The following is a 16183-nucleotide window of genomic DNA, read 5'->3' on the forward strand; positions in this document are numbered from 1 at the left end:
TGTGCTTGCTGCTTCTCTGCCGTTTTTATATCTTCTTTATGAGAATATTAACAGACACTACTTCAGCTTTGAGTAGTTTTCACGTAATAAATGTCTCGTCTCTCCAAACATACAGACTTGATTGATAAATGAAAAGGAGCTGGTACCATCATAAGTCACAAGGGAAGGATCTCTCTCAGGGGGTCGGCTGCATGCACAAAAGTTTGTGAATCCACATCCCAAAGCCAGTTAACCCTGAGTCTTTAACATTCTCATGAATATGCTAGTTTTTATTTTTTGGTACAGTTGTTAAATACTAAGCACTCACTATACAAAGTAATACTTGCACTCTGTGATAACAGTGATTGCCTGACACAGCAATTCCTATTCTAACTTTTAGTCTGACATCACCTCTGTATAAAGAAACTAGTACCTTTTAATAACTTTCCAAATGTCCTTCTCATTATGTCAACATACATAAAAGCAGTGACAATAAATGTAAAACCAGGCTGGGACACGCTGCCAATCAATAGCCTATCACTTCATTAAGCATGCTGGCAGGACTGCACAGAGATCACATGCAATTACAAATTGCACATGAACCTTATTCAGGACACTTTTAAAAATGAAGTTTAATGCTACGATGCAGCTGTGACAGCTCCCGGGTATCACCCAGTGTGGTCTTTACCAGCTTCAGTAAGGACACCAGGGCTGCAGCACCGCTTTGTCAAAATACTTTTTGCTGTTCACCTTCCACCACCAACTTTTCCTAACAGTACTATTTGCAAATACCCACTGGAGTTGATCAGTGTGCTGAAGGGAAAAGAGGAGGTTATTTCTGAGGCACTGCTTCACATTTTGCATTCTGGTTAACACAAGAAGCTGGTAATCTCTGCAGACATAGCAAGCATACAGCTGTTTCCTAAATATCACTTCCATAGTCTAGAATTCTTTGATTTCCTTCCACACACAGAGAAGGGTACAGAGTTGCCATGTCTTTTGAAAACTGCAGTATGAAGCCTCTACTGATGAGCTTTCATCTCAGAGGGTGCATTTTCTGTGCTTAAATACTCCAGTCAGTAGGAGCCAAGGGTCCAGCTGTCCCTAAAAGGTAAGTTTAGGCTGGGTCAAAACTCAAAGCCTTTGATTTTTTTTAGTTACTACATCAATTGTTTCATTGCTTTCTATCCCTGAGTTACTGGAAAGAGGCTGAGCTTTCGTATTAGACGTGCTACGCCTTTCCAGAGTGCTTAGCAAGACTAGTAATAACGCAGTGGAAGGAAGAAAGTGCTTTTGCTTGAGTTGGTTCCAAGCTCAGCATATGAAAAGTTACAAGTTTATTACAATTATATACAATTAAAATAAAATTTTAAGTACAATCATTCTGATTAAATAGATTTAAACATTCCCTAAAAAACAATGAACAGATAAAAACAAAAGGGGAGAAAAATAACAGTTGCAAAAATAATTCAGGCAATAAATTATTGCTTCCTTTCAAAGAAAATCTAGTAAGAAGGAACATGTATTCTTGGACACAAATGCCTTCTACATAATTCATCAAAAATTACCAAAATTGTCTTAGAAACAGGTTTTAGAAGTAAAAAGGTAATAAAAAATGGAATGTATTAAAAATAAGCCAGTTGACGTACTAGGAAACATTGGAAAATTAGGCAAGATTCACTCATATTAGAAACTTACACCATTTAGAAATGTACAACTCTTTCCTGCAGCATCATAAAACCGCTCATTTAATGTATCAAAACGTTGCAGTGCAAATGTAATTCATTTAATTCTTTGTGCTCTGTTAAGTCAAACCTTGCGCGAGTAGAATGATCAACCAGATGTATAAATAGCAAAGTCTTTGGGGTCCAATCAAAGTATCCTTACTCAACGAAAACTCCCATTTAAATCAATGGAAGTTTAATTAAGTTTTACTCAATTAATCTGGCTTTAAATAAAACTTTCTAACAGATATATATATCTACTAGAAATATATTATTAAAAACTAACATAATATTTGTTATTATAGACTTACCATATTTGTTTTGTTTTCCAGTGATAACACGGATTATTATTTGAGGCAGTTTAAAGAAATTTTTCTCTCTTTAATTTGATTCTGCTGCATTATTTAGGATTTCCACTTTAAAAGAAACAATAATTTGCTACAAGCGTCTACCTGGATGAATGGGGTTTTAGCAATGTGGGAAGCAACAGAAGTGTCTATACTTAATTTCTAGACAGAATTTATTGAAAACGGATTTCTGCAGTGACTGACCAGCACTGCCCCGCATCCCCGCAGCCCCGATGACAGACAGCCTGCCTGCCTCGCATTAATTCCCTTCACACCGCTCCTATCGATCCCGGCCCGCTCCCCAGCCTCTCTGCACACACTGCCTGTCTGCTGCCTCCACCACATCAGCACATGCACACAAAGGCCATGGCAAGATAACCTTTTGCTTTCCATTAAAGACATAGTAACCATTTTCCTATCTGCAGTAACATCACATATTTAAAAATACATCAGTCTCCCCGCTGCTTAGCGGCCTAACCCACTACCAGAAGATTTCGGGGGCTCCACCGCACGCAGCCTGTGAAATGGCTGCTTCAGTGCTTGGTGTAAATGTTATGTTGATCTCCATAAAAACAAAGAACAAGATACTCACCAAAGACATCGCTTAAAAAATCACTTTGCAGAATCCATTTTACATGGAATACAGTCCTTACTCTTAACATTAGTAGGTAACGGAGGAAGAAATTTTCCCTTTTTGAGCTCTACCTGGAAACCCTTCCTCACGGAAAACCACCATGCACTACGCAGAAACAATCTCACGCTGGGAAAAGAAGGAGCAGGCAAGGCCACAGCAAACATTTACAGCTGCATGACAACCTCAGCAGACAGGACATGAACGAGGCTTTGAAAGCTTCACTGCTTTCCTGTGTGGGAGCCTGAAAAATACCAATGGCTAAACCACCTCCAATACTTCTAATTCTTGGCATTGCCTACACATCCGTTAACATCTGATTTGGGGTTGACGAACCGACATGCCGATTTTGGGTGTGAAGGCCCAAATCAAACACAGATTCATCGTTCGCCCTAGGCCGCGCTGTGTAACTGCGCCCAACCTGCCCGACCCCCCGAGCTCCCACCCATGGCTGTGGAGGCCACATGGGCGCAGCGGGGCCTCCTCAAGGTGATCCTCCTCGAAGCCCCCCTGGCCTTCTGCCTGCTCCTCCACCCGCTGCCCAGGTGTCAAAGTCAGCTGGGGGCTGCTTACAGCATCTCCAAACAGTTCTGTCTTGCACACGTCTGCTTCTCTGAGAGACGCGTGGGGGCATCGTTCACAACCGAACGGCTTTGAGGTGGTAGACGGACTGGGATCCAGCACTGACCTGACAAATCAGGACTTGGTATGAATATGAACTCGGACCGTAAATCTCGTATTTACAATCTTCAGCTTAATGGCTGAACACTGTCTGTAAAGAACAGCCCAATAAACATGCTCTGGTTTTACTATAGGGCTTCCCCTTTCTCTTTTTCATCAAAGACACTGATGTGAAATGGGAACTTAGTTTTCAGAAAGAATCCACCTGGTCCTGCTGCTTACCCTGCACAGCCCCGATTCTCTCACTGAGACATCTCAGCTGGCTGCTTAGAAACAAAGAGGGGATAACATAATAAATATGGTGCACACTGAGCAAAGCAATCACTTTCAGCCAGAATGATGAAAAGTCTTCCTGTAGGATAGCAACAACTTTTTTAATACACCTATGAAAAGAACACTTAATCATGACAAAGTCTGGACTATTTTTTTCAGCACCTCCGTATTATATATTCTTATTCAGACTCACTCCAACAGCTAGAGTATCCAGTAAATAATAAATGCATGCTGTCAGACATGACTTTCCCCCCCTTTTTATTTCTACAATGAGTAGTTTTTTCCCAAAGGCTGACTGATCTCCCTGTTAAGAGAGACCTACAACCCCACACTTCTATAATCCCTATGTGAAGTAACCATGGAATGAGAACAAAACCAAGCACTGCTTATGCTGGCAGATGACCACCTACAAATACAAAAAGCGCTTGTTGAATGGCTCCATCCTGCTCCAAGACACCACGAAACCAACACTTAGCACGACCCTGGCAAGACGCTGGGCACTTCTACACTGCGTATTCCGAGCTGGTCAAAGTTCTGCCGATGCTCTGAATCAACCCAAAGCACAAGATGACAACTGTCAAGTGCCGAGCCAGAGCTAATGGACCTTTTTTCCAGCAGGATGCTTAGGGTGGACTCTGCGGTGCTGAAATGATTACGTGGCTGGGCAGAGCTTCACTCCATCCATCATGTACCAAATAGAAAATAAGTCATAAATAAATAATTTGTCTTCTTGGCCTATATGTTACAAACCAAAACCTTCTTGAGGCTTAAATTGACGAAACCCCCATCCTGCACCAGTGGCTGCTGCCAGGCCCATGGAAGCCACACGAGGTCGAGGATCGTGGGGACAACTCCCAGGCCAGGCAGCAGCTCTGGCACTGACAACACACCCTGCCCTGGCCCTTTGCGCGCTCTCCTTCGAAAACCTCACCTTATCTGCACAAAACGAGCAGAAAACACACAGGTGACAGTTACAAACCAGGCCTATTTCCAGTTCTTAGCTTTCTTTGTCTTTCCTTTAAACGTGTATTTAGCAGATTTCCTTCCTGCCACCTTGGCAGCTTCTTGCTCACTCATGATCTCAGTACCCAAATTATTTAATTACAATTTGTAGTACACTACAGATGGAAAAAAAATTCTGAATGAATTTCTTGCCAAATATGCTAATAATGCCAGGTGTTAAGTTATTAATGTGTGACAGCCCTTGACCCTAAGAAAATATAATCACCAAAAAGAGAGAATTAAAAAGTAAAATAGGTTACAGATATAGTCTAAGTGGGTACACCACAGGCTACTGCAGTTGCCTATGTACAAACAATATCACCAAGTGACTTCCACAACTCTACCATTTGCAAGTTTCAGGTCTGTGTTTGGTGTCAACGTGTACAAAAACCTAAGGTCTTATTTGACATTCAGCAGGGTATTCTCATTGTTTGCAATATGTTTAACAGGTAGTGGTCAAAGATCAGAAGATACTAATCTCTAATCCAAGACTTCCCGTTACTCATCTGATAGTTCACCACCGTCAAATGAATAAATAACTAGATGCAGCGGGAAATAACAGATTTTATGGCTCATTTACTTCATAAAGCGAAGTGTCCTGTCGTGTCCCATTCCCCCCCCCCAAAAACATCTTTCTCTTCTCTAATTTTTATTTGCACATTTGCACTGACTGTAAGATATCTGAGTATGTTTAGACCACCACCGTCATGTTTCAACCCAAGATGGAACCGGGAAGGGAGAAATATGAATAGAAGACAGCATGCATAGAGTCTTCTGTGCCACCACCTTACTAGTAAAAGGCTTATTTTCGTGAAAAACAGGCAATTTCTTCTGGGCTGGGCTAACCAGATTCAGATACCATCATGCTACAAGAAGACTTCGTGAAGTTTTATTATCAGCCACCCCCCCAAATCTTCATTACAGATGCAACTACTGCTTTCAACATGGCTACAGAAGCACGACTAAGACCTCCCCTCATCCTCTGTCATGCCTCAGCATGTATTTAAATGATTCAAGCATTTCTGCAGAAGGCAACGTAGGATGCTGCAGAGTCTAAATTAACATATTCTGGTGGAGCTTAAAAGTGAAAAAGCTTTAGAACTACATTAGAAATGCACTTTCCAGTGCTATAATGACTGTAATAGATCTACAGGAACATGTTATTACTCCATTAAGTCTCCTATGTCATTTGGAAGACTATTGATATCAAACAAGCGATTTAGAGGATAAAAAAAAAAGTAGCATCTTAAGAAGAATCAATTATTGTACAGTGTAGAGCTGTTAAAGTATTAACTCGTAAACAAACTTATAAAAACTAATGAAAAATGAAACAAACTGACAGATGTAAAACAAAACAAAACCTTCATAGAGTAAAATACCTGTGAAATGAAAAACTGCAGAATAAAATCACAACAGAGGTACAGAGACCTAACTGTACTTTACACACTCAATCCTAACACTTTCAGCTCATCATCAGGTTGTTTGGGAACATCACATACAAATTGTGTGCATAAATCTATGCAAACCAATCAAAAACGCAGCTTAAAAAAATATATCTTGCGTATTTATTGTGTAAATACTGAGAAGCGATAGAAAAATGAATCCATGAGAATATTAGAAAAAAATTACAAATACGTTACTAAATATGAAGCCTTAGTTATTGTTTCAGCAAATGTTACCATACATTGCAAAAAAATCTGAATTAAATAAACATTAATTTTGATGAAACAGTTTCCTAAGATGCCATATTCAATACGCGCTGGGGTACCAGCTCACATTTTTCTGTGTTCATCGAAATGCAAAAACAGGTATGGGAATAAAACCTGGCTGAGCACGTACTTTTTCACCGAAGTAACTGGCAGTGTGATTGAAACAAAAGTTCTAAAATTTGTACCTCTATTGTTCACTATACTCTCTCTTGCATTAGTTAAAAGATTATTTAAAGATAATCCAGTGCAAACTTGCCTTTCAAGTTCCCAAACACATTTCATCAAAAAGCTGGAAGACACGAGAGTTAGCTTGATCTTGCTGAGTAAGGTCATGTTCCAAACTGTTATTGGATCTGTGCGCTGAATATACAAATGGCGAAAAGATTTCATCTCTGTTTGCTAGTACCACACACTTGAGACATTCAAGACTCAATTAAATGCATATGACTAAGTATCATATCAGCAGCAAGCTTCTATTAGTGATTAGCATTTGTTTCAATTAAAAGGGAACCTGCTACGTCCAAAAAGCAATATAAGAATATAAGAATAAAATGAATATAAGAACTATTGTAAAGCAGTAAGATGTGCTGGACTCAAATATGCTGGTAGTATTTTACGCCCCTTTATAAAGAGGGGAGTTAGGGAGAAGTGGAGGATGAAAGAAACAAAGCGGTATTTCTTGATTTATCATATTTCTTCTGTTTGCCTTTCTAGCACAAAACTATGCTTTTCAGAAATCCACTGCATCCATTTGGGCCATTTAAATTATTTTTATCTCCTTCAATTCCTCCCCAGACCTTTTAAAAAAGGTATTCTCCGTTATCATGTCCTATATTAGAACTACGGAAACATCTGTATACTTCACTCCCTACCCACAAGAGCAAGCTTTTTAGTTCCTTAAGTATTTCATTTGTCCTTTCTGATAACACAATTATTATTCCTCTTCAGGATGACAGCATCTTTGTGTATGCTCTTGCAGACAGTAACACTATTAAATGCCATCTCTGCCCTGACATTCAGGAGAAGCACAAACTTGGTTCAAGTTATATAGTTTTCAACACTGCTAATATAAAAAAAATGAATTCCAATTTGCTACTCATCATCTGTTTTACAGGTTTTCAATATCTGTGCTTTAACGATATTGAACATTTACATTCAAGTCATTCATTCAGCCATACTCCTCAGCTGATTTCTCTATTTTTTCCTGTTTTAAAACTTTCTTGTTGGTTCTGAAAGATAAGCTTATCCTAATTTAGTGTTAAATCAAATGCTATGCTTTGATCTGCTAGTAATTAGTAAAAATCCCAAATACTGCTGTGTGCATACTTGAATTGAATACATAAAAATACTGGAGGTTTTTTTTTTAAACCAGTCAGCCCCTGGCTATTAAACAGCTGTATAAAAACAAATGCCATCCATGCCTACGGCCTGAACACAGGCACAAGAGGCAGAACAAGGTATTACGCTCCCAGCTGATGCACATGCAAAATAAGGCTGCACACTCTTCTCAAGCTTTCAAATGGAAGTGTGTAAGTAACGAGAAGTACCAGAAATGGCAAAAGGATTGGAATTCATATGAATTACCGGTTGGTTTCAAGTACTCTAAACAGAAGTTCCTTTTTTGGAACCAGCCCGCTGGCTAAAGCAAGCAGGCATTACAAAGAAGTTTACATACACTTCAACAACACAATTATGCCCATAACCTTGCACCCAACAAGGTCAACCAGCATTACTCCAGAGGAAAGAAATTAGTAATCATCAACAGTTGCTATAGCAGCTACCTGCAAGACTAGAGGGCAACTACAGCTGTATTCCACAAACTGCGTGCAACTGACCTCAGAAAAGGATCAATTAAAAAATAAATCCCAACTTACCGAACGGCACAAATACCTATCAGTACGAATCAAGGCTCTCTGGCATGTACGTACAACGCTTATTATTCGCTGCCTGGCTGCACGCCTAACTGCGCAGCAACATCCCCGTAATAAGGCAAATGCTACATGGCTAAAGGCTGTAATTAACAACAGCTTAGCCTCACCAGCAAATTCTTAACATCACCTGAAAACAGTGTTCCATGTAATTTATGCATTCAATTTAGATTTAATAAGATTATTACACGTCTCTCAAAAATCAATTGGTATTTAATAGAGATCCTTCCCTGAATAGAAACCACATTCTTCAGTAGAAAAAGAATCACATCTTAAGAAAAATGAATGTCTACTACTTAAAAGCAAACATTCTCATCCATTAAAATATAATTTTTTACTGCTTTGTTATGTATGGCAGGTGTGTTTATATCTCTTTATATCTTTATATTGTGTCATTGTTCTATAAAGGCAAGTTTCTAGACAGATAATTGAACAGAGTATCTTATGATGCTGACACAACTTCCAAGAATAGATTCTTAGAGCCTGGACGATCTCTGCTTTGTTATGAACAAATAAAATGAAAATAGCTGTTCTGGAGAAAAACATAACAGTTTAAACAGTGGTCAGTAACGATTGATTTTGAGAGGGAATATTATATTGCATATCACGGTATTAATTCAAGAGATATGTGCACAGTTACAGTCAGAAGCCTAATGTTTTGGTAAATACATATTTGCATGCAGTGGCTCAAGGTACACTGAAGACTTATGTGCCCTTGATAATACTAAATTCTGTTAAAACCCTTCTCTGCCCATCAACCAACTGTTCCAAATAAGGCCAATCATTCAGAAATGTAAGCAATTCTCACAGGCTGCAAGCAAAGTATTTAAAAGAAATTCCCTGTATCTTTCCACTTACAAGTGCAATGTTTTAATGGACAGCATTTTATCAAAAGGGATCAGCTGATTTTTAAGATTAACCCTGTTTGGTCCATAATCATACAGAACTACAAATTGTTTCATCTGGCAGTTTTAAGATTTTAAATTTGTATTAGTTTAATGCATTTCATTTCTTCAGTTAACGCCCAATCAACTAATAAAAAAAGAAACGAGGACATGAAGATGTTAGAAAACAATTGTTATGAAAAAGTTTTCTTTTAAAACCACATTAAATAATTGAAGTAGTTACAGAATTGCATTCATAGCAATATTTTAAATTGCCTTCTACTAAATATCCGAAGAAAGTACACCAAGTGAATAAGGTGACTGTGTTAACACAAGTGACATCAGGAAAGGGACACGAATTTGACAGAGAAAATCAGAAAGAGGAGGAGTAAATGATTCAAAAGAATTGGTAATAGCATATATAATCCAAGCTAAGTCAGAAGGTTAGTGTGAACAGCCAGTTACCAAAAAAAGACTATGCAGAGGCCTGTATAAAATGACTTACTGTTCTTTAAAATTAACAAATTGTATTTTTAAATTCTCTTGCATTTTATAAATTGCAAGAGAGATGAAAAAGGAACAGCTCTCATTCTTGATACACTTCTGGGACAATTTAAGACATCTTGGCAGAGCACTGCAAGACACATCTTCTCTGTTGCTTCTGCGCTCTACACGCACTTTGCAAAACCAGCTTAAGCTTCTAACACCCTAAAGCCCCTTAACTTTTAGTTTTAGACTTCTCTCAAGCGTTCTGCGTTGCAACATCAAAGGAAGTACTGTAATCTCATGCTCACCTGATTAACCATCACCATAAATTACTGCCTAACGAATCCTCGATAACTATTCTACCATCTCTACCCAACGTCTCCTTGCAGCGCTTGGTAGCCAATGTTTCTGAACACCCAGCTGGGCTGGAATCACCTCAGATGCCAAGCAGATGCTGATGGACATTTCCTGCATTAGCTCCTTTCAGCATCCTTTGATACTTTGGGGATACCAAAGGATCCCTTTATAGCCATTTCTATAATTTTATTATAGACTCCTTGAAAAAAAAAGTCTGTGCTTTACCACCAGTAGCTTGTAATTTTATCAGCCCTTTTCATAGTAGATTTCTTCCCTGAAACCTACAAACTACAGCCTAGCCCCTCAGCAGCATGGATGGCCTTTGCAAAAGCCCCTTCATTCCCAAAGATACGTACTGAAATGCTCTATTTACCTGATCAGCACGAGGGATCTTAGCGCAATTTCACGATTGTGAAATTACTTTGAAGATTTTCAGAAACTGTTATACATAACCCAAATGCATTTTTTTGTAGTAGTGTTCATAAATTTGCTTGTGAAATTCCTTTTTTTTGGCCTTTATCCAGCAACCAATTATTTTCAGATTAAACACAGGGTTACTTACGTGATATAACACTGTCAATGTACTGTGGCAAATATGGAGCCCACGCATCAATTGTCTCTTTCCGACCTGCCTGTTCGATTCTTCTCAGTTCTGCTAACAATAAGGCCTGGGCAGCTTCTCTTACCTATAAAACCAACCGGAAAATCTTACAAACTCAAACATCAAATATTTATCACGATGCTTTCAGTATAATTTAGCAAGAACGACAAAATGCATCACTTAAAGAAAAAAAAGCAACACGTTCAGAAAACTGAACTAAGCTTTCAGAAAACCCACATTTTTCCCTATTCCTCTCCTACTTAAATACAGAAGCAAAATAACCATGAATAAGAGAAGCCCAAACTATGCTGTGTCCTCTCTGTTGGGAGTCATCGGAGACATGTTGCCCTCTGAGAAAACCAGAGGATGAAGTCCACCACTCAGGTCCCAGCAGAAGTGACAGCACAAACCAACCAGCTGTCCCACCTCTCCCCAGCCTCGGCTCATGTCCCTTTCTCAGCATACACAGCCAGTCCCACAGAGGCTATTTCCTGACCCAAAAAAAAACAAACAGTAAGAGAGGTGTGTCAGAAGGCACTGACACATCAAAAGACCACCAAAATTCTAGTTTTCTAGGAGTAATTTGTGATCACCCTTCTCTATAAGCTTTCCAAAGTTGTCCACCACAACTCCAAGATACACAATGAATCAGTATTTTTTCTAAGTATCATGGGTGGATGTTGGAATATAGTATCAAAATAAAAATCACTTAAAAACTGTTTTTCAAATGGGGTACACACATCTGGTCTGTAGCATGGAAGACTGAATAACGAAACCACAGGTAAATATATATTAAATTTTTCTAAAATTAAAAAAAAAAAATCCAGCTTTTTACGCCAAGAAATACAAAATACTGTCACGTACAATTTGTCCCCCATCAAAATCTCATGTGTTCTACCTGAGGATTTCATTGCATTCATAAATACCTTACCTTTTGGTCTAAAGGATTTTAAACACAAGGAAGTTAAGTGACTTGCTCAAGGTAAAACAGAAAACTGTGGGCAAGCAGGGAATAGCAAAACGCTAACTTGACACCTGAGGCTATCTAGTAACTGGGCTTCAAATTCTAATTAGCTCCAAAGTAATTACCCTCTCGGGAAGCCATCTCAAAGTACACCCTAACTAGCAAAAGAACAGGCACCCAGGTAGCAAAAAGGATATTCCCAATTAAGTCACAAGCCTGCTGAAGACCTACAGCCCCTAATCCAGCTATGTTCCTCCTTTCCTACTTTGAAAGCTGCACAGTCAACAAAATTTTTGCCAGAACAGCATAGGTGTAGTGTTAAGGCCCACTAGTCATTTATCAAATAGTAGGGTGACAAACCACTTACTGACTACTGTATACACGCTCCAAAAAATAGAGCAACTCAGCAGTCTCTTAAAGAAAAAAAAAGTAGTTCTTTGATCCTAATGAGACTCATAATGGAATCCTAGAAATTTTTAATCCAGTAATTTCTTTTAAAAAAATGTATAGCATACATTTATACCATATGCCACACAGAAGCTACAAAAATATAAAGATCGCTTTTTCAACATTTTACTGGAAAACTGGCCTCCTGAATCTGCAATAAACAACTCCAGGATCTTGTGTCGGAAAGGAATTAGTAACTTTTCATACTGAGGAGAAATGTGCTTAATAAAGGACAACAACACAGAAGAGTTGTATAAAGCTACATTCTGTTTGCATAAATAAAAAAAAAAGTAACAAGAGGTTCAAACATCAAATTTTGTTTGCAACACGTGGATTATTTTTGCTGCTCTTCCTAGCAAATCCCCCCACTCCTTCCTCCCCGGGTCCCCCAAGCAGCGCGCAGAGCTCCCGGTGCTGGGGGACCGAGCCTTTCTTTCTAACGGGCTAGCTGACTCTCATAGCTAGTTTACTCTCATAAATCTCCGCTCTGTAAACCTCTACTCCCGTAAATCTCGCCACCCTGCCCTTTCCGGCAGCAGCAGGATGACGCCCAGTGGCCAGCGGGGTACTCACAGGTCCGGGGCAGGGTGTCACAGGGGCAGCAGCCGGGTGCTCGCCAGCGGCAGCGGGGTGCTGGGGCCTGCCTGGGCCAACAAAGCCCCTCGGGTGTCATTTCTTATTTAAACCGAGGCACCAGGGTAAAGCAACGAAAGTAAGATTTAAAAAGCTGGAGTGATATTTGAAAGCATGCACGTTTGGACTTTTAGAATTGAGCATTGAGTTGAGGTAGGAAGAGAAGCCATCCCAAGCACAGAACTCCTACGGAAATCACCTCCAGGCACCGGTCCTGCCACCGGCGGGCCAGCATCTCCAGGAGAGGAGGTCGGAACTTGTCCAGCCCCAGCAGGTCGGGGAGCATCACGCAGTGCATAGCAGCCAGCTGGCTCCACCCTGTTAAAACACAGCGTAACGGCGAGGCGAACGTAATTAACACCGAAAAGATGTTAAGTTTAAAATGCAAGAGAGTAAATTCACATTGGCCACTGGCCTGGCACACGTTAGGTCTTCAGGAGAAGGTGGGAGAAAGAAGGGGAGAAAATAAAAGAACCAATTTTGCAGCAGAACAACAATTTTTTTCCTTCTGCAGCCGGACCCCCAGGCACTGCACGTGCCTCCTGCGCCAGGCGGGGACACGAGGAGCTCCTCCGGGACTGACCGTGCGCCCCAAAGAGCTGCTCAGAGCTCGACGCCAGCAGGAGATTGTGTTTAATCGGGACTGGTTTGAGACAAGTACCCCTCTTTCTCCCCATCCCCTCACAGAAAGACTTCAGAAGAGTAACACTGCCCAGTCACAGGCCTGGATTGTCAGCTTGCAACCTTCGGAGTCAACTCAACATACATACTGCACACAAACTGCTCCTCAGCGTAAGTGCTGAGCACAAGGCTAATTTAAGTGATCTGTTCAAATAACAATTGTCATTATTTTAACACAATGACCTACATGCAACTTTGACATAATTCAGTTACAGGATACTAAGCACATGAATTACCGCTTGAAATATTATAGACTTTCCTGTCCCATTTTCAAAGGTATGCAAAATGCATAAAAGCACGTTTGTCTGCCCTCCTCATCTTCCCATCCAAACCTTACTTGAACAAGCTTACCTCAAGTACACTCATACTGTAAACCTGTAATATTATGTAGTTAAAAACAGTACAGGCAAGCATATCAAGCTCAAATGACACGGATCATAAAAATGCTTGTAATGTACTTTACGCAAAGAAATCTTGTAGTATTATGCTCTACATTGACTTGATAAACCTGAGAAGTACTTCAGGCAAGCATACAGATCTATATTTTTAATTTGTCAGCAATTGGGAACATAAAAACCTAAATATTTTAACTAATAAAGCTCTTCATGACGGTACAAGAAAAGAAATCATTTCATACTTGAAACTCCTGCGTGAAAGCACAAATTTATCGCTTAGCAAGAAAGGCATTAAAACAAAGGCTTAAACAGTGATACAAGGGGTTGGGTTTTGTTTGGTTTTTGTTTTCTGATTTTTTGTTTGTTTGTTTTTTGTGCCAATCCTTGGGTCAGGAAGACATTCTTCATGATGTAGATAAACATTTATTAGAAGAAACAAACCAAAAAACGCAAACCCCAAGTAGCTTAACTAAATCATTTCTGTTTTCATAAGCACCAAAACCAAAATTTAAGTGACTTGAAATGATTTTGCTTCTCTTTCCTTTTTAAAAGGACCATGAAATTTCTCAGCCTTTTGGTTTGCAATGTGAACTACAAAGTGCTGTTGCTCGCTCGTCCCCAAGGCAGACGAGTGCCACATGCTCATACCAGAAGGGACCCTCAAGGCTCCAGACGGGGCTGAACCTTCGTACCAAGAAGCAGCAGCTATGTCCACAACGGAGACAGGGGAAATGTCACACAAATGGAATACAAACCACATGGAGTACAGCTTCTTTCATTCATATCTCACAAGTGGGAAAAGACACTTATGTTTTCCCTGCTTTAAAAGGGTCTTAGACTTTTTCCTCCAAAGGCAACAGCAAAACCAAACAAGATCTGAAATACAACCTTTGATACAGTAGTTGAGAGCTGAACATAAAGAAAGTCCACGACAGACAAACCAGATCTACTCACCCTCTGCCAGCATTAATGGCAAAGAACACAGAAATATACCCATTGCCTCTGTATCTTGCAAAGAAAAGTATCTACATAGACCAAACTAAAGTCATGTCGTAACAATGATAAAGGACATTAGTTGAAAGTAAAAGACAAATAGATAGAAAAAATGAGGAAAGAATACCTTCATTTACTAAGAAACAGGTATGTAAAGTAGGAGCAGTGTCAGAGCCAGAGTGACCAGCTTCAGTGCTAGAAGAAACAGCAGGAGCAACTTGCAGAGGAAAGAAGAAGAAATAAAGAGAAAAAAATAGGAAAGTGAGGATAGCAGCTTCTGAAAAACAGATTAGTATCACTGAAGAATGACAAACAAAGCTGGAGGAAACGGTGATAATATTCAACTTAAAAAAATTTTCTAGGCTGTACAAGGAGTGCAATGTCAGTGAGAGGGAGACATGCAACTGCAGAGGAACACAGATACACTAACATAAACTCGCGTGTTTTGAAAAGAAAGTACCTGTAAATAAAAAACTACGAGTGTGTCTTTAGAAAGGTGGGATTTGGTTTGGCATAACGGTTGACTGGGAGTTTAGAAATAGGAGTTTCACTTTTGTTCTTGTTTTTCCCCATCTCTAGATAGATCTGGAATTTGTGCTACTCATTTAAAAAAATACATCAGAAATAACCCCTTTTACACCTGGGTTGTCCCACCTGTTAATCTAAAACGTCATAAGATGTATTACCGACGGCTAGTTTTAGACTCTGTGATTCTGTGAAACGTGTCCATTCAAATAAGTTTAAACCTAAACAAAAGAAAGGACTACGAATATAAAGCAGCAGCATATAAACCACGCTGCGCAAGACTACAGGAAAGCAAACACAAAAGAGCACAGGTCAAGCATGTACTCAAAGCAAGAGCTGTGACGTATTTATTTTGTGAACTACGTAATTTCTCGGTCCAAATGTAATTTAAAAGCAGTTCTAAACATTATACTTCCACTAATGCTCATTACTTAATATTATCACATGAAAAGATGCGCAGACCTTATGGCATACACATGCTACAACCAGAGGTCAACGCGGGGATTTACAGGTCACTATCTGACACTTCCTTCCTATAGAGAAATTACCATATGTCATGCACAAGCATCTGCAAATTAATCCCCCGCTTTTATTCCGTTGCAGAACAACAATGGGTTCAGGCTCCTGAACATATTAAGCATTGTCTCCTGAATAGGCTGTTTGCTTTTCATGCAGTGAGCTTCTTTTGTCGCTGCAGGACATCTGCATCCAAGCTACTTTTGCCATACCTTCCACACGAACGCAGCATGATGGCACGTGTACGGGGACACCGCCACCAGCCTCAATCACTGCGCGACAAAAGGGACTTTTGTAGCTGTATAAAAGAAGCTAGTCAATTTATGGAAAAAACACACCACTGGTTTTTTTTGTTGTTTTTTTTTCTTTCTTAAAACAAAACTCAAGCCTTTGAAGTTTTCCTTTCTGACCTCTTTTGTTGCTGTTG

At 39.7% G+C, this 16183-nt stretch overlaps 1 protein-coding gene across 8 annotated transcripts in view; it reads right to left on the reverse strand.

Annotated features, from left to right (window-relative positions):
• WDR7 (WD repeat domain 7) overlaps positions 1–16183 on the reverse strand; it is a 115169-nt gene that overhangs the window by 74884 nt on the left and 24102 nt on the right. For 4 of the 8 annotated variants that reach the window (XM_040540757.1, XM_040540751.1, XM_040540752.1 and 1 more), the window contains exons 17-19: positions 14843–14932; positions 12846–12964; positions 10564–10687 (exon numbers count right to left, since the gene is read on the reverse strand). In XM_040540757.1, the coding sequence (XP_040396691.1) occupies positions 10564–10687; positions 12846–12964; positions 14843–14932 (333 nt within the window). The remainder of the gene's footprint in view (positions 1–10563; positions 10688–12845; positions 12965–14842; positions 14933–16183) is intronic. The other 4 variants (XM_040540754.1, XM_040540755.1, XM_040540753.1 and 1 more) reach the window with 1 other exon arrangement.

Source organism: Cygnus olor, chromosome Z (assembly GCF_009769625.2).
Source record: "Cygnus olor isolate bCygOlo1 chromosome Z, bCygOlo1.pri.v2, whole genome shotgun sequence".
In the NCBI taxonomy this organism is placed as follows: Eukaryota; Metazoa; Chordata; class Aves; order Anseriformes; family Anatidae; genus Cygnus; species Cygnus olor.